Genomic DNA, 23,445 nt, shown 5'->3' on the forward strand with positions numbered 1-23,445 from the left:
CTACCAAATTTATACAAATTCACACTTCCAAACTTGAGTTTGTCGCACTCGACGCCTCCAGACACTACTACCTCCCCTAGACTCTAGATACTAAAATATAGCAAATAGCCTAGAAGAAACAATCCATGGCCGGAATGAAACTTCTATACAAGCAAGAGTTAAAGCCAGGATCTTTCTCTATAACAAGCCTTAAAATATCTAGAAAGATAATCTCTTTCCATTGAGAACCTCAAAGATATGCATGACCACCAGAAGTTGGTTGTCCTCCAAAAGGTCGACATAAGTTTTATCTATTTGAAATTGTAAATTTTTTTTTTCAACTCTTAGATTACATAAGAATTGAAATTACGTCTCACAAATCACATGCTCTCTCGAAACAATATAGAGAATTTTTTTTCTCATAATACTCGAAAGTCATATCACATCTTCTAAACCGCATAGCAAAATTGAAAGCTCATACTTAAATACTATACAAGTTGATTCAGTGGTGCTAGTCATTCCCTGAAGCGAATGTGGTAATTTTTTTTTATGCTAATAAAGGAGAAAAATAGTTATTCAGCCCCAGTAGCGGCCATATGCGTGGAAGATCATGATCAAATCGGACATCAATGAGTCAAACATACAAAATATAAGTCAGTCGCTAAGGGGGAGGTCCGTTAAAACGGGAAAATAAACACCCATTTAGCTACCACAAATATGGGTGACACATGTCCGGTATACGCCAACACTAAAGAAATATTGTTATTAGTTGTCTCTAGAAATGACAATTATTTATACTATTTCTGTGTTAGTAGCATATCAAATGCTCCGGAAGAACATCAACATCTTATTCCCAAATATCAAATTTTATAATTAATTATGCCTCATATTCTAGTATATCCTGAAGAAAGTTACTAAGTTTTCGAATATGTTTGAATAAACGATCATCACATTGGAATGATGACAAAGAAAAATGATATTGAATATCTCCAAAATTGCATATGTCAATATAGCCAAAAGATCATATTAGAAAACCAAAGGTTTACCAACTAAAATATGTTGCAAGAAGAATAAAAAAATTCACACAAAGTCAAAAAAAATAGTGAGCAACCAGAAGCTACCAGAAAAATACACGTTCACCATACAATACACGTTCACCATACGACATGGCCATATAGCATCATGATATGCTAAACAATTAAACGTGCTAACTAGCACCTCTAAATAATCTAAAAGCATTGCTCCCAAAATGCCTTATCATATGTGTAGTTAGTTTTTTTTTTTGGCAAATAATTTTTTTTTACAAATAATCCCTCTTATACGGGACCATTGAAATATACAGATGTCTGAACTGAGGCATTCATACATGGTTACATGTGAGTTTTCAGCTACCCATATGTAGCATACGCCCAACACTATGGAACGTTGGTCTTAGACATGATTTAACGTTGCTCTTTGACAACGCTGTTGTAGGGACCATTGTTGGGCACAATGTGAAGTATAGTGAGTGGCATGCATAGTCGAGACAGAATTCGTCTGTTAATGACTATAAAATCAATTCAAAACCAACTGCTTATCACAAATACTCCCCATTATAACTGGTCTTCTGAAGCGAACCAAGTTTCTATTCTTTATACTAGGTTGTGCAGCCTATGTACCAATAGCACCACCATAACATATGAAATGGGATACGTACACAGTATTCCCAGTCTTAGGGGGAGACAAGAAAATGAAAGACTGGCAACACAAGAAAATGGCATCATCATTATTGATTTTAGATCCCTGAAGTGGTCAATATAAATCTGAAGTCCAGAGGAGCGTGAATTTGCAAATAATAGCAAACGAAATACGAGATGCATTCACAGACACAAATAGAGTGACAAGGTCACATATACCAGCACTTAACTCACCTGCTCAAATTTAAGTAATCACAAATGATTACCATATTAGAAATAAAAAGTGGGAAATAAACTCGGTTCCAATATATAAATCCCACAAATACAAAAAGAGCAAGGCAACGCAGTTGGTGTAATCCCAGAAGAGGTTGCATACAAAACCTTAAAAGAGGTTGCTGATAAAATCCTAAAAGAGATTAACGAATTCCTGTAAGATATTAACGAATTCCCAGAAGAGGATAATGGAGTTCCAGAAGAAGCTCAGTTATCAAACAAGTATGAGATCTCAATGACTTATGTACAAAATAGTACAATATGGAACCGTAATGAAACACGTGTGAAATGATATATTTGCATATGCTATAGCAATAAATGTAATCGATGAAAAAGGTTACAAACATGAAACTGTGTAAGAGTGCAAACAGAGAAATAACCAAAATGGCTCAACGACTTAATGGTTGAATTAAATTCGCTCGACAAACAAAACGTTTTCGAACATGTCGTTCGAACACCCATAGACGTCAAACCAGTAGGTTATAAATGGGTGTCTTTAAAAAAAAGAAACGTAAAGAATGAGATTTTGTGATGAAAGGTACGACTTTTAAAATAAAGATTTTTCCCAAATCCCAGTAGTTGATTATGAGGAAACGTATACCCCTGTAGTGGATGCGATAATCTTTTGATGTTTAAGCGACCTCATAATCTCAGAATTGACTTCAGATAAAACTTATGGATGTCGTCACCATATACATGTACGAGACAATTGTAAATGACATCTGCATGAAAATCCCCTAGGATTAAAATGCCCAAAGCATTACTAAACAATAACCCCATACGTGTTATATAAATCTTAAAGGGAACATTGGTCCTACGTGATACAGCTTACTTAGCTGATTTTGAAATGAGGCGCTCATATCTACTTATTAAGATTTCATTCTTAACGTTCAATTTAATTTCATTTTACAGTGATGATGTAAACATCACCGTGAGTGAGGAACTGTCAAACTAAAGAGGGGAAATTTTGAAGGACCTTTACACTGTGTAGTTCTCGACCCGCAGTTCGAGTATATATATGTACTATTTTTTCTTATCAATCAGATTACATCCAGAAGATGTTATATAGATAAAATTCAATTACGAGTACGCTAATGGTTGTCGAATTGCTTGAAATATGGAAATGATTTTTATCGTCCCTAAGAAGAGGATGGATAAATAATTGGTCTAGAAGTACCTTATTTAATTGCGATCGGGACATTGATGTATCTTGCAAGCAAGACGACACATGGTATTGCGTTCTTGATAGCTGTATTGGGAAGATTACAGTTCTAATATAACATGTTGCACTCTTTTTCCCTTCACTAGGTTTTTCCCCATTTTGGGTTTTTCCTATAAGGTTTTTAACGAGGCAACATAATTGATCCAGTAGCATCAGTTTATCCTTATCTTGTAGGTCCCGAAGTGCCGACTTAACATCATTTTGAAGCTTGTTGTTAATAATGTATAATGCGCTATACTCTGTTTCCTTAGCTACGGTTTTGTCCCACTGGGTTTTCCTAGCAAGGCTTTTAACGAGTCATAATTATAAAACGCATTAATTGATAAGTTGATATTTCTACATGACTCGAAACACCGATTGATCCTTAAGAAGAATACGAAGTCCCGTTATGCAGATACAATTTTATTTATGAAGGTAGAAGATTTCAACATACTCAAGGAGAATGTAAATTAGAAATGATCAAGGGAAGTCCAATTTATACCGTATGAAGACAATGCAAATTGCACCACTCAATTCAAAGAAGACTACATCAAATATCAAGTTAAGCACTTGGTAAAAAAAAAGATTGGATTACATATCATCAAGATATAAATGCAAAATTGAGGGGGAGTAATATACACACTGTACTCTTTTTCCTTGACTATTTTTTTCTCCCACTGGGTTTTTCTTAGCAAGGTTTTAATGAGGCAGTATAACTGATCCTGTAATATCGGTCCTGAAGAACCGAGCCAATATTTTCCAACGTATAATGTTGATAGTGTATAATATAAAATGTCTGAGAGGGAGTGTTATGAATGCAACCATTTTATGGCCCAACCCAACGTTTATGGGCTTTAGGCTTTTAAGGATTCTATTGTACTAGTTTATATAGACGATGTATATGTCAGTTGAATGGATGGATTGAATCATTTTTCTCCCTATATTTCTTTCTTGTTCATAACACATATATTATTTTGTATCAGTTATATAACATAATTTTGTTAAAATCGTAGAAAAATAAATAAATAAATAAAATAAGCTCACCAAAGTTCAACGTAGATTTTTACAAATAATATAACATAAGTTAGGTTAAAAAATTCCAAATTAGTAATAAATATATAAGAAAACTCAATATAATTTATATAAAAAGTAAAAAACCGGATTTTTAAATTTAGATCTAAAAAGTTCGGATTTGATCCGATGTGAGAAGATCGGGAAAAATCCAAATTTGAAATATGGATTGGATCTGGTTATAAAATTCAGTTTCCCAAGCCGATCGATTTTGGGTTTGTGACCCAAGGTCCATTGACTTTCTCTTTGTAATTTCTCCTCAAGTCCATTGACTTTCTTTTGTGACCCAAGGTCCAGCCCAACTGCAAACCAAAAAAATCATTTAATTCAATTCCATGCACGTTTCTTTATTTTTTTTTTCAAACTATGAGAAGCCAAAAAATAACCCAAGTAATTATTCTTTTTTTTTTTTTTAATTTTTTTTAAGATTTCCAGCTCTTAACCCAAGTAATTATTTTTTTATTTTTATTATTATTATTATTATTATTATTATTATTATTATTATTATTATTATTTTTATAAGATTTCCAGCTCTTAAGTCAACATGTATTTCACTTTCATTACAAATTTAACTATATATAAATATTAAATGTTGTGCTTTCACGCCACAACAACAATGTGAGTGGGCTCACGGCCATGCTGCTTACGACCACTCACTTGGGTGCGGCAAGATGTGGTTTGGTAGTAAGTCCAACGTGGTAAGCTTCCACTCACTACGACGTAGCATAACATATGTCCTATAAGAACTGAAATGTCTATAGTTAAATTTTTTTATCTTTAAGAATGTCACTATTATATTCATGTACTTTGACGGTATACTTGCACCCCTCACTTTTAACCATCAGTTTTCAATCATCAACTTTTGAACCCAGTGTATATATGTACAACTTTTAAACAATAACATTTCATTGAGTGTTTACACCGTCAATATTGAAGACAAGATTAATGAGTAAATAATAAACTTATAAACAAATCTTAGAACAAGAATTGTTGCATCTTTTTTTAATACTTCCACATAAAAGTTGTTCAAACTTATAAACCAATGCTTGTATAACATGGCTCTTTAATTCTTTGATTCTTATTTCTCCCACAACTCGACATAAGCAATATCGTCAATCACATCCTCTTCAACCGGATCCTCCACATGCCAGAAAGGCATCATCTCGTTCTCGAATGTTAATCCTGGAAATGTGCTAGCCATTTCAACAATATTTTGGCTTACCCAATAATCAAGATCATCTTGTATTTGCTTGTCATGATCAAACACTAGCTGAGATTCATCATGATCCGAAAACAAATAAGACGAGCCACCACTCTTTTCATTCTGGGGTAGCACATCCATAGCCATTGTGTCCATAATTGATGTTTGAACCATGCTATCGTCATTCATAATTTCAAGCAACTCGTTGAGCAACTCTTCGTCTAGTTCCATGTTTTCTAGTAGGTCTTCGAAATCATCGGTTAAAGATACATTTGGCAACTCACATTTCATTTCTGGGGCCATGGCTTTATGTAAAATGAAAGAGTTTGATAACCAAGTGTACACTAAAAATGAGCCAAGAAGGGATATCTAGTGTCCATGAGGAATGGGTCTTTAAGTAGATAATCAATTTGATAAAAACATGTACCTAACTTCACTTCAAATTAATAAAGAAGCACGTAATGACTCGTCGGTATCAATCGAAGGACATGGTACAAATATTATCAAGATTCCTATTTCCATTTTTGTTAGTAGTCCTCCAAAAACGTGCTTGTATATCAGCAAACAGTTCGGTCGAATGTGGCTCGCCTCTTTATGATAGAACTGAAAGAGACGCGTCTGGATATCAATTTCCTACGCGAGCATACCATAAACATGTAAGAATCCTTGTTTAATTCGGTAGGACAACTAATCAGAAAAATGCACATGATGTTATCTAAATAGTAATGTTTTTGAGGCAAGTTATGGAAGTTTTTGGATAAAAGTGTCTATCAACGCCACGTGATTATATTATCGTTTAAAGGCCATTCAATTCGTGTAAATCAAATAAACATGTTAATTAGATGTTTGAAGACATGAGCAGAATTGCAAAGGCGATAAGATCGTAGATGGGTGGGAGGACAATATACCATTTCTGGAATTAGGCAGGTGGGATGCTGTCAAGATCATTTTACTAAATAGACGAGTGATGCTCGAATTAGGCAGGCTCTTCACGTGGTGATAAAGTTGGCATATCCTTGCACATGTTGCTTTTTCTACACATGTTACTTCACTAACACATTTTCTTTTATACATCAAGTTTTATTAGATAGTTCACCCAAAAATGGGGTTCAAAATTAGCCATGTGTGTGTTTGGTTTGATGGTTTAAGAATAAAGGTAAATAGATGGTGTTTGTTTATGTGGATATGCTTGAAAACACATGGGATTTGGGTTTTTACCCTGGGGTATCTTCACCTTTTTGTAACATCGGGTCATTATTTCAACAAATATTGTTCGCCTTGTGCATCTTCACCCTTTTGTAACATCGGCTCATCATATCAACAAATAGTGTTCGCATTTCCCACTAGATGGATCCTCACGGATTTGTTTTTTTGTTGCTCGAGTGGAGACGTTATAGAAGGTTACAAATCTTGGAATTGTTCAGACTATGCCTATGGAAAGTAACTTTTTAAATGATCAAAAATAAAAGAAATTTCGAGGGTGATAATAGTCTGGTGTAGAATTTTATATACAACATGACGGAAAGGAGTCATGTGAAGAGACATAACTAGATAACATTATGAGTTGTAACTCGACCACAACCAAGATAAGTAGTAGGATCTCGAATGAGTGACTTGCCATATGTCGTATGAGAAACAACACTAAATATATCTATCAATACACTTAGGTACATGTTGATGTATCTAAAAGGGAGTTGGATAAAAACGAAATAGTAACCCAAATTGTTTTTCTAAACGGAGCCCATTGAGCAAACTGAACAGGCCCATTTGTTTTTTGCTTTTGAAGTTTGAAAACTTCTTGTAAAAAAGTTAGTGAAATTTTGACCATGTTGTTGAGGTCCAAAACCATTAAAAGAACCAGCAGTCCCACTAATAAGGGGTGTCAATCACAACCCAAACTCTAATTTCCGGGTTGGTTTGGGTTAAAATTATGTGTCTGTGGGTTCCTTTGGGTGTATCAAATGTAAATGACGGGTCAAAGTGGGCATCTAAAAAGTTCAAGATCCGGAAGAGCGGGTCAGAACGGGTTGAGGCAAGTGACCAACGGGTGAAATGGGTCAAGGTAGGTTACGAACGGGTTATTCACTATTCATATTGAAGACTAAAGAGTAGCTTAATTCATCTACCGCATTGGTCGTCAACCCACTACCATAATCCACCGCGGTCAACCACCATCGTCCACCGCAGCCAACCACCGTCGTCCACCACGGCCAACCACCGTCTTTCACGGCGTTCGCTACCTTGGGCAAAGAAAGGTCGCAAAATCGATTCTGAAACTGGAATAACCAGATGAAAAAACCAATTGAACTAAACACACAATCAAAACCAATTGAACTGAACACACAATCAATTCCCTCATTGTTATTGAATGAATCGCCAACAGGAATTAACATCTTAAATATTTTTTTGGTTTTTCACGATAATTTCTGTATGTGAGAGAGACCTGGGTTGAACCCTTTAGAAAGAATTTGAGGAGGTAGAGAAAACCTAAAAGGAATGAAAATATAATTCTTATTTATTTATTTATAGTTTATTAAAAAATTAAATAAGCTTTTTCAGCTTTTCACTTTTATGCTGGACATTCACCGCTAACCGTTTCACATTCAAAATTTTATTTTCATTTGTCTAAGTCTTTATTTAAATAGGATATATTTTTGAACAACCCGTTTTTGACCCGTACTTCTAACCTGAAGTCCTGAAGCAACAAAACCCTTTTTTGAATCTAATGGATAATTATTGCAATCTCTCTTTATTTTAATATGTTTTAAACCAACCCGACCCAAAACCGTTTCGACCCGAACCAAAATAACCCCTTTTTTGAATTGACCCATTTTGACCCGAACCTGTTTCGACCCGAATCCGTTTTGACCCGCCACCCAACCCGACCCACCCATTTTGCCAGGTATACACTAGATGATAGGTCAGAATTGTTGTTCCTACCTTGGTGGATCTATACGAAGATGAACATATATAGAGTTATCATGATAACCTTAGAAAATATATGTACACAATCATGAGTTCCAGAGTGAATGTTTCATTGTCAAAATAATAAACACATTATCCTCCTTGCGCTATTTAAAGCATCATGAAAAGGGGACCATAAACTCATACAATCATATGCGGGAAAAATAAAAGACAAGTTCAAAACAACTAAAACTAGTATAGATCGATATCAACTGCAGAGGAAGCTCGATGGAGCTTCAACAACTTCCTAGCAAACATAAACTTTTCATCGGACTCTAGAAACGAGCAGGGACGGATAACAATCTTCTTTAAGAAAGGGGAACACGCAAGTAAATACTTTACCAAACATAACTCATTCTCTGAACCTTTGTAATATGTAAAAACAACACTTCGTAGCTTCAACAACCCCATTGTATTGTAGTCTACCTCTAGAGAACAGATTTCAGGTGTCGGCGAATCAACCTGCAAGAATAACTAGTAATCAAATGCTATACTATATATGAGATTATAATACGAGCAGTACGATACATACCAAATCTCTTGCTGTGATTTCAAGGATCTCCAGATTCTGGAAGCTTCCAATCAGTTCAAAAGCAAATGATAACATAATTTCGTCGCTTAAATCTATCCTTGTAAGTTTAAGAGTCTTGAGAGAGGGAAAGTTGGTAGGGAATCTCTTTTTAGCAGCATCTTCTGTTAACTACAAGAAAGGTGGTCAAAGAATTCATAAACCCTTGTCGCAAAATATGATGTAAAATAGCCATAAACTTTTACTACAATCATTTTAGATTTAAAAAAGCCGATTAAAATGTATTTTTCGTCCATGAGGTTTGGTCAGTTTTGCGACTTTCGTCCAAAGGTTTGTTTTTCCGCATCTGGATCCAAAAGGTTTGAAATCTTGCCATTTTCATCCAGCTCATCAACTCCATCCATTTTTGTCCGATAAGTCAAGGGTATTTTCGTCTTTTTGTATTTAGTAAGGGTATTTTGAGTACTTGTACATTTAATGCTTGTGCATAAAGTGAAAAAGACCGAATTACTCTTTAAGTTAACAAAAAAGACGAAAATACCCCTGAATTAACAGAGAAAAATGGATGGAGTTAACAAGCGGGATGAAAATGGCAAGATTTCAAACCTTTTGGATCTAGATACAAAAAAAAACCTTTCGACGAAAGTTGCAAAACAGACCAAACCTCAGGGACAAAAATGGCATTTTACTCAAAATAAAAAAGTAAACTTCAAAAAAAAACAACTCAGCCTTACGGCCCTTACCTCAAACCATAGAAAATCCAAATGAAGTTGTTGAATTTTTGGAAGAAAACCGAGAAGCTCAAAGATAGTACTCGAACTTAGGGTATAATCAAAATTACGCAAGAGCAAAGATAATATTTTGAGACTTGCAAGATTGGCAATCTCAGCCATTTTCACAAAACTCTTAGAATTAGGAAAGCTCATATCCAAAATCTCAAGCACGGGAGACCGCGTAAAAAATTTCCCAAATTTCCCGCTTTCGAATTTTACCAGACACAACTCTAGGCTCAATAAGTTTGGAAACCCATGAAAAGTAGGTGGAGGATTGAAATAACAGTTAAAAAGTTTCAAATGTTTCAACTCTAAACATGAGAAAAGATGGATAGGCAAATTAAGTAACGGCCGGTCACTCTTCTGAATAGTAAGATCTTTAATACCTTTCCGAGACAAGAACAGAATCCAGTGACTAATATCTTCATCGTTTAATACAGTGTAACCGTGTTTGTCTATGGAGAGGACAAACTTTGTAATGGTACCTCTAAGATGAAGAAGAAGCCTACTTATAACTCTCACATGATTATTTTTGTCTTCGGTTTGTGATAAATGCGCAAAGAACCTCTCATCAAATATGGGTTGGCTAAGCATAGTCCACTTAAACCTCCAGTTTTTCGACAAGATATCAGTCCTAACCGCATCACGTAATGGCAACCGATCCAGGATATTAGTTATCACATTATCAGGCATGTTGCCAATAACATCTTCCTGTCCAAACTTATGCGTCTCGTGATTGAGTTCCATATTATTCTAACAAGAAAACAAATATTAATCATAAATTAATGAAATAAATAGCCATGACATTCCACTAGAATAGGCTTCAATATGGAAATTCTTTAATTTTGAAGAGTAAAACCAATGCTACTAAAGGCAAAGCTAAATTTGAACATGAGATTTTAACAAAATCATTGACTCATTGTGAATATAATAAAAATAAACATATTTAACATCAGATTAGGAACTTAGGATTCAACTCAAAATCAAAGTATTAAACATGTTTGACATTCGTTCATGAAACAGAAAACATTAAAACCAATCAAAATAAGAACACTACATCAAAACATACTTGGTTCGTGGGTTACTGAGTTTACAGCCCTCAGATACTGTCGTCGATTGAAGCCCTAACCAGATCGAGCTTCTTATCGTCTCCCTTCGTATTTTATTTGGGTTTGAATTTTATTTGTGTTTAAAGCCTGTTGGGCCAATCACTTATGGGTATTGTTTAATGGTTGAGTAAACGGGCTTTATTGAAAATGGGTTTATTGAAGTTGTTAAGCCATATTAACGTACGAAACGTACGAAATTCAGTATCAACTAAAGATGGGCAAATCAGGTTTTTTTTATACCCGGAACCGGTTCCTAACCGTACCCGGTTCTTGACTGAGTTTGAATGGAACCGATTCTTCTAGGACTCGGTTCCGGTTAGTACCCGGTTTCAAACCAAAATTACCGGAACTGTTCGTAACCAGTCCGGGTATATTGTAACTGGTTCCTCGGAGGAACCGGTTCCTCCGGATAACTTCCAGAAAAAAGCTGCAAAAGGCTGTCGGAATCGATTCATAACGGCTTTATATCCGTTGGAATCAATTTATTGCCATTAAAAATTTAAAATCGGTTTCAAGTATTTATATGCATATCACCTTCAACCAAAACTTAGTCCCACTCAAATCAGTTTCAACCTTCAAGTTACACTTCAAATCGGTTTCAACCTTCAAGTTACACCTCAAATCGATTTCAACCTTCAAGTTACACCTCAAACAGGTTATGGCATGCAACAAAGAAGTGGTCATGGTTTTGGAAACCAAAAGAAACCCCCTAAGTTTGGAAGCACTTTGATATGTGCTTGATGTCCGATAGCCATGAAATGACACGTTGCAAAGTTTGTGGGAAGTCATGAAGGCTACGGCGAACTCGACGCTTAAAAAACACACAGACCGTCATTGTCCGGTGACAAAGGCTACGGTGAAGAAACGTGAAGATGGTGAATCATCCAGAACCGGTTCTTCGAAAGTTTAGTGTGTTTATGTGATGTTGGTTTGAGTGTGTTTTATGTTAATCTTATGTTTAGTTATGATGTTTGGTTTTATGTTAATGTTATGTTTTAATGGTACGTAATGTTTGGTTGTAACTTGTAATGTTTGGTTTTAACTTTTAATGTAATCGGTTTTATTTTAATGCTACCGGTTCTTTATGCTTATGGAGGAACCGGTTTCGGGTAGGAACCTTTTTTTTTTTATAAAATGTGGAACCGGGTAAGAACCTACGGGTTTTTTAAACCCGGAACCGATTCTTCTATACAACGGGTAGGAACTGGAACCGGTTCCTTGTCGGGTCTACCGGGTCGGGTTTGGAATCGGTTATTATGCCCATCTCTAGTATCAACATGCGAAAATTGGTTTATAACATGCGATTTTGATATTTTTTAACATCACGCGAATTTTGTTTTTTACAAACACGCGAAGTTTGTTTTTTTTATAAACATGCGATTTTCATTTAGTTTTGAACATGCAATTTTCATTTTTTCTTAAGATGCGAATTTCATTTTTTACATAACGTGGGAATTTTATATTGCATACGCTTCGTACGTTAAGCCATATTGTACGATACACTTTTTCTAATAAATATATATAGAGTATTTTATATACAAATAGGGGTAAGATCAAATAAAAAGTTTATTTTGCCTAAGTAGGATGAGAAGGAATCTTAACCATTCATTTTTCAAATCAATGGTTAATATGAAAGTGTAGGTGAAAGGAGGAGTGCAAAGGTATCTTGGGTAAATCCTATTTATGGATTTTCTCTCTCCACATGCAAGGCACATGCATATTCCACCCCCATTTTTTAAACGTTCATAACTTTTTTATACGACATTATTTTTTCATAAAAATTTCACCGTAAAATCGAGCGTCTTTTTATCTTTAATTTGAGTACCATATTGCTATATAAAATACGAAGACTAAAATAACTCACTAAAATGTGTTGTATTTCTATGTTGTATAACATTTTTTTTGCTAGATTTTTGTATTATATTTTTGTGCTAAATTTTTTGTGCTGAACTTTTTTGTACTAGATTTTTTTGTTGTATTTTAAAAAAACAAAAGATGTGCCACACGTCATTTTCACTCCTATTTATAAGAACCAAAATGCCCTTCATTCCTACTTATTGGGAGTGCCACATGTTGTCATCACAATTCTACTTAGGCTACTTAGTCAAAATCCACTTTTTATTGGATCCTTCCCCATACAAAATATATAGAAAAATTAAATGGTTAACAAGTCGTTTCCGGGTTTAACTATTTTATTAAACAAGACATGTTTGGGTTGACTCATTAAATGGGTTATAATGTAGTCAACCCAAAATCTCAACCCAAAATCTGATTATTTTTTTAGTATTCTTGTTGTGTTTCAAGTTGTGTCACGAATTCACACTCTATAGAGTAGGACCAACAATGCAAAAAACAACCACGGATATTATACTTATTTTAAGGGATGGCTTGAATGTTTGTTTAACTAACTTCACTCTAGTTATATTAGGTTTAGTTTTCAGTTCCATATTTTTAGAAACAACACATTTTTCTTTTAATTAATCAACAAAATCATACTCCTGCTTGAATAAAAAAAAACCTACTTTTGATGTTGATTTTCTAACACAATTGTTGTTGATGTAGACCCTAAAATAAAATTATTTTAATGAAGTTGAGATGTCACGCGTTAACTTGATGATAATAGAGGTATTAAGTTTGCTACTAAGGCATAACATATAAACACAAACATTATTATGGACCTATATGTCACAACTCAATGAGAATGCAAGTGTTGAATACAACCACCATTTTCGAAGTTAAAACTATACAATTAAGCAACACTTAATCTTGGTGGTGATCATGGGGAGTTATCCGACATGGAGCGCTGATAGGAGGTAAGCATAGCGGTAAGAACACCTATAACAATTTTAGAAAAATCGATCATAATAATAAGAAAATTTGTAACCTATCACTTTTTTTATATATTATTAGGCAATTATATTACTTTGGTGAACTGATATACAGCTCACTGGATTGTAGCCTGTGGAACTATCAAAGTTTGACTTGTACAGCCAACATATGTACAACCAACCTAAGTGTTGAAAATTTAAACCCCAAGAGTCAAGAAAGTATTATTTCCAAATATCTAGCAGCCCATCAAATGTTTCAAATTGAAACCCAATAACTTTTAATTTCAGTCCACCTGTTTGCCCTACCGATTGAATACGGGTGTGAACGAAAAACTGTTTGCAACACCCCCGGTTTAGCGGTTCAGTTTATGGTTACATTTAGTGGGTTCTCGGCCCGGCCCGTAGCCCATCCCTATCAAGTAAATTGTCGGTGTTTCCAAAGGTTATTTTGATTACATAAAAAAGTTAAATCTATTTTGGTTTACATAATGGTCAAATAGGCTATTATATTGATTTCTATTTTAAAATTAAAAGTTAAGAAGGTGGAGCCTATGTGGAGAGAGAGAGAGGGAGGGAGGGAGGGAGATAGAGAGAGGGAGGGAGAAACTCATCCGTTTTCATGAAGGAGATAAAACGTGAAATGCATACATGGCAAAGCAGACGAGTCGGGTTGCTTGACGAACGTGTCAGGACAGGCTCGAATTATAAATAGGATATATTTTTGAACATCCCGTACTTCTAACCTGAAGTCCTGAACCAACAAAACCCTTTTTTTTGAATCTAATGGATAAGTGTTGCAATCTCTCTTTTTTTAAAAGAAAAATAAATGTTTTTAAACCACCCCGTCCTAACCAGAACCCGTTTCAATCCAAACCAAAATAACCCCTTTTTTGAATTGACGCATTTTGACCCGAACCTGTTTCGACCCGAATCTGTTTTGACCCGCCACCCAACCCGACCCAACCCACCCATTTTGCCAGGTATACACTAGATGATAGGCCAGAATTGTTGTTCCTACCTTGGTGGATCTATACGAAGATGAGCATATATGGAGTTATCATGATAACCTTAGAAAATATATGTGCATAATCATGAGTTCCAGAGTGAACGTTTCATTATCAAAATAATAAAAACATTATCCTCCTTGCGCCATTTAAAGCATCATGAAAAGGGGACCATAAACTCATACAAACATATGCGGGAAAAAAAAGACAAGTTCAAAACAACTAAAACTAGTATAGACCGATATCAACTGCAGAGGAAGCTCGATGGAGCTTCAACAACTTCCTCGCAAACATAAACTTTACATCGGACTCTAGAAACGAGTAGGGACGAATAACACTCTTCTTTAAGAAAGGGGAACACGCAAGTAAATACTTTACCAAACATAACTCGTTCTCTGAACCTTTGTAATATGTAAAGACAACACTTCGTAGCTTCAACAACCCCATTGTATTGTAGTCTACCTCTAGAGAACAGATTTCAGGTGTCGGCGAATCATCCTGCAAGAATAACTAGTAATCAAATGCAGTACGCTACATACCAAATCACTTGTTGTGATTTCAAGGATCTGCAGATTCTGGAAGCTTCTAAGCAGTTCAAAAGCAAATGATAACGTAATTTTGTTGCTTAAATCTATTCTTGTAAGTTTAAGAGTCTTGAGAGAGGGAAAGTTGGTAGGGAATCTCTTTTTAGCAGCATCTTCTGTTAACTATAAGAAAAGTAGTCAAATAATTCATAAACCCTTGTTGCAAAATATGATGTAAAATAGCCATAAACTTTTACTACAATCATTTTAGATTTAAAAAACCGAGTAAAATGTATTTTTCGTCCATGAGGTTTGGTCAGTTTTGCGACTTTCATCCAAAGCTTTGTTTTTCCGCATCTGGATCCAAAAGGTTTGAAATCTTCCATTTTCATCTAGCTCATCAACTCTATCCATTTTTGTCCGTTAAGTCAAGAGTATTTTCGTCTTTTTTAATATAGTAAGGGTATTTTGAGTACTTGTGCATAAAGTGAAAAAGTCCGAATTACTCTTTAAGTTAATAAAAAAGACGAAAATACCCTTAAATTAACAGAGAAAAATGGATGGAGTTAACAAGCGGGGTGAAAATGGCAAGATTTCAAACCTTTTGGATCCGGATACAAAAAGATAAACCTTTCGACTAAAGTCGCAAAACTGACCAAACCTTAGGGAGAAAAATGGCATTTTACTTAAAATAAAAAAGTAAACTTCAAAAAAAACAACTTAGCCTTACCTTACACCAAAGAAAATCCAAATGAAGTTGTTGAATTTTTGGAAGAAAACCGAGAAGCTCAAAGATAGTACTAGAACTTAGGGTATTATCAAAATTACACAAGAGTAAAGATAATATTTTGAGACTTGCAAGATTGGCAATCTCAGCTATTTTAACAAAACTCTTAAAATAACGAAAGCTCATATCCAAAATCTCAAGCACGGACGACCGCGTAAAAAATTCCCCAAATTTTCCGCTTTCGAATTCTACCATACACAACTCTAGGCTCAATAGGTTTGGAAACCCATGAAAAGTAAATAGAGGATTGAAATAACAGTTAAAAAGTTTCAAATGTTTCAACTCTAAACATAAGAAAAGATGAATAGGCAACTTAAGTAACGGTGGGTCACTCTTCTGAATAGTAAGATCTTTAATTCCCTTTCGAGACAAGAACAGAATCCAGTGACTAATATCTTCATCGTTTAATACAGTGTAACCGTGTTTGTCTATGGAGAGGACAAACTTTGTGATGGTACCTCTAAGATGAAGAAGAAGCCTACTTATAATTCTCACATGATTTTTTTGTCTTTGGTTTGTGATAAATGCGCAAAGAACCTCTCATCAAATATGAGTTGACTAAGCATAGTCCGCTTAAACCTCCAGTTTTTCGATAAGATATCAGTCCTAACCGCATCGCGTAATGACAACCGATCCAGGATATTAGTTATCACATTATCAGGCATGTTGCCAATAACATCATCCTGTCCAAACTTATGCGCCCCGTGAATGAGTTCCATATTATTCTAACAAGAAGACAAATATTAATCATAAATTAATGAAATAAATAGCCATGACATTCCACTAGAACTAGGTTTTTTACCCGCTACGCGTTGCGGCGGCGCCGCCGTACGTGACGTGATAAATTATAGATTACAATCAACGCGACTCGAACTAAATTTACGTTAAAGCGTAGAGTAATCCAAATTCATACCGTTGAATGAATATGTATGATATTTGACCCGACTTGTTTCCAAACAAAATTTACGTTGAAACGTATACCAACTCAAAATGCATACAAAATATACACGTGTGTCGGTGTTGTACGCAGCGTGATAAAGTCTAGACTATAATCGACCCTGCTCGTTTTCGAACTAAACTTACGTCAAAACGTATAATAACTCAAATTTATATCGCCGAATGAAAACGTATTATATTTCATCCGATTTGTTTCCAAACAAAATTTACGACAAAACGAAGTGCAACTCAAAACGTACATAAAAAATAAAACTTTATATTGTTGACTCGCCTTGTTTTGAAACAAAGATTACATTAAAGTGTATTCAACAAAAACCTTTTCGAATACATCAGATTATGAAATAGTGTTGAATAAGAATTAAAAAAAAAAAGATGAATAAAGAAAAACATGTTTCAACCACACATATGTCTAGAAAAAACAAAAAGGTAGTTAAAAATAAAATTGGGCTTCAAGAGTAAAACAAAAGAATATTATATTAAAGTGTATTCCACAAAAACCTTTTCGAATACATCACATTATGAAATAGTGTTGAATAAGAATGAAAAAAAAAAGATAAATAAAGAAAAACATGTCATCACCAGAAACACACATGTCTCTAGAAAAAACAAAAAGGTATTTAAAAACAAAATTGGGCTTCAAGAGTAAAACAAAAGAATATGAGATTAGGGTTGGTGGTATTGTAGCCCCGACCTTTATTTTTAATATATAGTTAATAGGCTTCAATATGGATATTCTTTAATTTTGAATAGTAAAACCAATGCTACTGAAGGCAAAGCTAAATTTGAACATGAGATTTTAACTAAATCATTGACTCATTGTGAATATAATAATAAAATTAAACATATTTCACATCAGATTAGGAACTTAGGATTCAACTCAAAATCAAAGTATTAAACATTTTTAACATTCGTTCATGAAGCATAAAACATTAAAACCAATCAAAATAAGAACACTACATCAGAACATACTTGGTTCGTGGGCTACTGAGTTTACAGCCCTCCGAAACTGTCGTCGATTGAAGCCCTAACCAGATCGCGCTTCTTATCGTCTCCCTTCGTATTTTATTTGTGTTTAAGCTTGTTGGGCCAATGGGTATTGTTTAATGGCTGAGTAAATGGGCTTTATTGAAAATACGTTTAAATGTTTAATGAATTGGCCATTGGGTTTGAATTTTATTTGTGTTTAAGCTTGTTGGGCCAATGGGCATTGTTTAATGGCTGAGTAAATGGGCTTTATTGAAAATACGTTTAAACTAGAAAAGTACCCGCCGCGTTGCGGCCGTGTACGCAATAATTTTTACATAAGTTCTTTTTTCCTACAGTCACATCTACAAATCACATATACAAAAATGTTTGCCCTAAATTTGACATATGTGCATTTAATATGTTAGAGCGATAAATGTTCCGAATGAGAAACTTACAGCATATCCTGCAGTTGTTGACGGTGTTGTGGGTCTTGAAGCATCCTTGTTTGCAAGAAGTGTTGATCTTTAAAACAAAGGATAAAAATATTTGTATCAAAGAATGTATTGTGTGAGACAGTGACTTTTAAAAGAGGTAGGGTTCCTCATCTCTTCTGTAAGATAGCTGGCAAAAACAAAACTACAACTTATAAGAATTTAGGTCTTCAATAATCAGTTTACCACTTTCCCTTGATAAAAAATTATGGTTATAAAGGTGGGGTAAATAAGAGCAAGCCCAAACACCCCCTAAGTTTTTTTTTTTTTTTTTTTTTCAACTTTTGGCTAAGTAAAATTAGATAACCATAGGCTAAATGCAAATATAAAACTTAATCCAAACACCCCATAATTGCTTTAACTTACGGTGTGACACCCCAGGAAAAACCAGTGAACGATTAAACTTACCTAGCTTCCTCAGTGAGTGCATACCAAATTTCGGGACGAAATTTCCAATTAGTTGGGGATAATGTGACAACCCGTACTCCAGAACTATGTTACTTGAACGAATACATGATATGTTTTGTGTTACACGGTTGTGTGAGTGATTAAATGTTACATGTTACGTGATTTAATGTGATTGCATATGTTACTACTTGAACGATTAGTGAAACATTTATAAGAACCTACTCGGTCCATATGGTTGGACTCGAGACCATGAGAAAACCCATGTGGGGGTTTCGGCCCACTTCCCTTCACACGCATATATACACACATTACCTCTAGGGTTTTAGTTTTACACAACTTAGCAATCAAGAACACACAAACTCTCCCTCTCTTCTTCGCAAACCGAAGGCAGCCAAGGACTTTCCCCCATCGGAGATCATTGTCCACGGATCAATCCTACTCTCCTTTCAATCGGTTAGTGGTTTGTGTTTTCTTGGTTGAATGATGTATGTTGTATGCTTTCGGATTGATTGGTTGTGATGATATTATGTGATAACTAGGGTTCTTGCTGTGATTATTAATGAAGGTTCTTGATGTCATAATATTCATACAATTCGGTTTGCATGATGTTAATCGGACACTATGTTCCTGTTATTGTTTTGATGCGTATATGATTAATCGGTCCAAGTATATGTTAGCCGGCTAGGTTGCATGCTAGTTCAATAATATGATTCATGTTTCGGTTTAGGTCTGTTTGATGATCTGATTACGTGTTCTGGAGGCTGTCATGAATATGTTAATGATGCTAATTTGAAGATGCTATGAAACTGTTATTTTCGGTATTTGATCTGTTTCCGAAACTGCTGAATATGTTTGCTGAAATCACGGATTAGTTGTTATTGTTATTTAAGGAATTCAGGAAAAGCTGTTACACGCATGGTTGCGACTCAGATTGCGAGTCGGGAACCCACAGTCTCGACTCGAGACCACAACGACATCAGCCGCAATCATGGTTGCGAGTCCCGTTGCGACTCGTAACCGGACCATGATGAACCGAGACCAGCCATTGCGACTCGCAACCTACTGTTGCGACTCGTAATCTCCTGATGTGACTCGTAACCCGGTTGCGACTCGAGATCCCCGTTGCGACTCGAGACCGGCTATTACACATACACTGTTTTGGGCCTACTTTGCCACGGGCCCAATCGTACGACTGTTATGCTATTGGACTGCTTACCTGTTGGGCCGACATGCTAGTTGGGTGAATACTATTGGGCCGGGTTATGGTTGGGACGAATACTTAGATTGTTTATCGATACGTGTACGTGTCTACCATGAATCCTTGTATGCTTGCAACGTGGTAACTTATGTGATACATACGTGCGATACTTGAACCGAACCTGACTTACATAATAAACCATGATAGGACGTGGTTGATCATTTACTTGCTACCTGTACTCTTTGTGTATCTGCCGAGCAATCCAAGGTGAGTTCACACAGCCAAGGCATGGGGTTCCCAGGGTGGGAATGGGATTGAATAAACTATACGTACATACTTAGTTAACAGAACATAATGATATGAGTCCTCAGGGTGAGGGTGGTGAATGATAAGATACGGCTAGACTAGTATACCAATTGAACTGATCTTCGCATACACGCCAGGGGTTGGCCGCGATATTATGACTGATCTTCGCACACATGTCTTGGATAGGCCGCGAACTATATACTAAAACTTCGCACACATGCCAGGGTGGCCGCGATACAAATATACATAGTCTAGAATACTTGGGAACTTTCCCCAATCTTCGCATACATGCCGAAATAGCCCGCGATACGAATCAATACTATACATGAACAATGAACGAACTAATACGATGCATGACTAGATAAACAAACGCAATGTTTGCTATACTACTCCATTACTGAACTTATTTTCTGTGAACTCGCTCAACTAGTTTGTTGATTATTTGCTGCATGCCTTGCAGGACCTTAGGTACATTATGGAGCTTGCACAGGGAGGAGCAGGTCGTTGTGGGCAAAGGATCTTGAATGATGTTTCAACACTTATGTTAAATCAAACATACTATTGTTTGGATTACTTAAATGCTTCCGCTATACTTAATTATATTACATGTTCAATATGATTGGTGGTTAGGATCCTGGTCATGTCACGCCTCCAAGCGGTGATACTCCGCGTGTGGATTTTGGGGGTGTGACAGATTGGTATCAGAGCCATTGGTTATAGGGAACTAGGTTTTAATGTGGGAAAACGTTTTTATTAAAACCAGACTATAACCAGAACAGTGCTCTCAACGATCCACAACGACGCTTCGCTCCACGTGCAAGACTCGACATCTTAGGTAATAAGGTTTATGTTTATTGCCTGTTTGCTAGAACTGCTTAGAACTTTGCTCGCATTACGTTTAGATACACATGCTTTGATTACATGAGAACACCTATATGCCCATACTTTTCTGTCATCGCCCTACTCGCGAGCCACTCTTATTTACATTACTTTTACTATGAAGATCATGTCTGGACGAATCAACATGACTCAAGCCCAGCTAGAGGCTCTCGTTCAAGCTCAAGTTGCTGCGGCAGTTGCAGCAGCTCAAGCAGGTCAACACGCGCAGCAGCCTGTCTGCACTTTCAAGAATTTCATGGACTGTCGTCCAAACTCTTTCAGCGGCACAGAAGGAGCGGTTGGACTCCTCCACTGGTTCGAGAAGCTAGAATCAGTATTCGAGATGTGCGAGTGCCCTGAGGCTCGCAAGGTCAAGTTTGCCACCGGCACCTTGGAGGGAATAGCACTAACTTGGTGGAACGCCCAAGTTCAAATCTTAGGGTTGGCAGCTGCTAACGCCACCCCATGGAACGATTTTAAGGAACTCATCAAGAGGGAGTATTGCACGCGTGAAGACATTCACAAGCTGGAAGACGAGCTGTATAATCTGAAAATGATTGGGTCAGGGATCGAAGCGTATACGAAACGGTCAAACGAGCTGGCAGTTCTGTGTCCTACTATGGTGGACCCTCCATACAAGCGCATTGAGTTGTATCTCAAGGGTTTGGCGCCAGAGATTCAGAGCCACGTGACGTCGGCTAACCTCGAAAACATCCAGGAAATCCAACGCCTCGCTCATCGCATCACCGACCAGGCAGTGGATCAGAATAAACTGCCTAAGCGTGTCAACGCTACTGCTACAGTCACTTCAGCTGCTACTACTGCTACACCCAGCGACAACAAACGGAAATGGGATGGGGATTCCGAACAGTCTCAAGCACAGCAGCGCAGGACGAATGACTACCAGAATCCGAGTCAGCAATCATCTGGCAGTCAGGAGCAGGGTGGATACAGGGGAGTACACCCACTATGTAACAAGTGTAACAAGCACCACAGTGGAAGGTGTCGCAAGGAACGTTGCCAGAGATGTTTCAAGATAGGACACGAAGCCAAAGATTGCAGGAGCTCACGACCTGCAAACCAGAATCAGCAACTTCCACCACCAGCTCCTCAGAACCCACAGCAGCAGCAGCCACAACGTGGAAATCGGGGATGTTTCCAGTGTGGGGCAGAAGGTCATTACAAGCGCGATTGCCCACAGTTGAACCAGAATCAGAACAACAACAATAACCAGGGCAATGGGAACAACAACAACAATAATGGCAACGAGGCAAGGGGTCGAGCTTTCATGCTAGGACAAGGAGACGCTGTTTGAACTTATAACTCGTTTTGGGATTTCCTTTATTATGTCTCTGTTACTCAAACAAAGTTTGGTTTGAACATGAATCGTACTGGGTTTTATGGACTATTTTAATTACTATACTTTATGTTTGATATGATGGATGGTTTGATATTATTTGAACACTCCTGCCGTATTTAAGGACCTTAGGTACATTATGGAGCTTGCACAGGGAGGAGCAGGTCGTTGTGGGCAAAGGATCTTGAATGATGTTTCAACACTTATGTTAAATCAAACATACTATTGTTTGGATTACTTAAATGCTTCCGCTATACTTAATTATATTACATGTTCAATATGATTGGTGGTTAGGATCCTGGTCATGTCACGCCTCCAAGCGGTGATACTCCGCGTGTGGATTTTGGGGGTGTGACAGATTGGTATCAGAGCCTACATAGACAAGTTCGTCATAGTATTCGTGAAGTTCACTTCTTAGGCCGCGTAGTGAACAGGGATGGGATCCATGTCGATCCATCCAAGGTAGACTCAACCAGAAACTGGCCTGCACCACGAGCTACAGACGGTTTACCAAGGATTTCTCGAAGATTGCTCAGCCACTTATGTTACTGACACAGAAGGGTGTCACCTATTGCTGGGAGAGCCCCAGGAGACTGCTTTTCAGCGCGACAAGGTTATCGCTTTCGCCTCTCGTCAACCCAAGATTCACGAACACAACTACACAACGTACGATTTAGAGCTGGGAGCTGATGTGTTCGCGCTTAAGATATGGCGACACTACCTGTACGGTACCAGGTGCACGATTTACACCGATCACAGGAGTCTCGAGCATATTCTTGAGCAGAAGGATTTGAACATGCGTCAACGACGATGGGTTGAACTACTTAGCGACTACGAATGCGCCATCAAGTACCATTCAGGCAAGGCCAAGGTTGTGGCGGACGCCCTCAGTCGGAAGGACACTCTACCTCAGCGCGTGCGAGCGCTACAGCTTACGATCCAGACTAGCCTGCCAGCACCGATA

The 23,445-nt window shown here is 36.8% G+C and overlaps 1 protein-coding gene across 3 annotated transcripts in view; it reads right to left on the minus strand.

The window, feature by feature from the left end:
* Positions 1–8,403: 8,403 nt before the first annotated feature.
* Positions 8,404–23,445, minus strand: part of LOC110920502 (F-box/FBD/LRR-repeat protein At1g13570) — a 32,031-nt gene continuing 16,989 nt past the window's right edge. For 2 of the 3 annotated variants that reach the window (XM_035984986.1, XM_022164724.2), the window contains exons 4-7: positions 18,298–18,364; positions 9,638–10,420; positions 8,898–9,065; positions 8,404–8,827 (exon numbers count right to left, since the gene is read on the minus strand). In XM_035984986.1, coding sequence (XP_035840879.1) covers positions 8,558–8,827; positions 8,898–9,065; positions 9,638–10,420; positions 18,298–18,364 — 1,288 coding nt within the window. In that variant the 3' untranslated portion in view covers positions 8,404–8,557. Of the gene's footprint in view, positions 8,828–8,897; positions 9,066–9,637; positions 10,421–10,736; positions 10,927–18,297; positions 18,365–23,445 lie in introns of those variants that run through there. The other variant, XM_022164726.1, reaches the window with a different exon arrangement.

The sequence above is a fragment of the Helianthus annuus genome, chromosome 16, assembly GCF_002127325.2.
Source record: "Helianthus annuus cultivar XRQ/B chromosome 16, HanXRQr2.0-SUNRISE, whole genome shotgun sequence".
Classification (NCBI taxonomy): domain Eukaryota; kingdom Viridiplantae; phylum Streptophyta; class Magnoliopsida; order Asterales; family Asteraceae; genus Helianthus; species Helianthus annuus.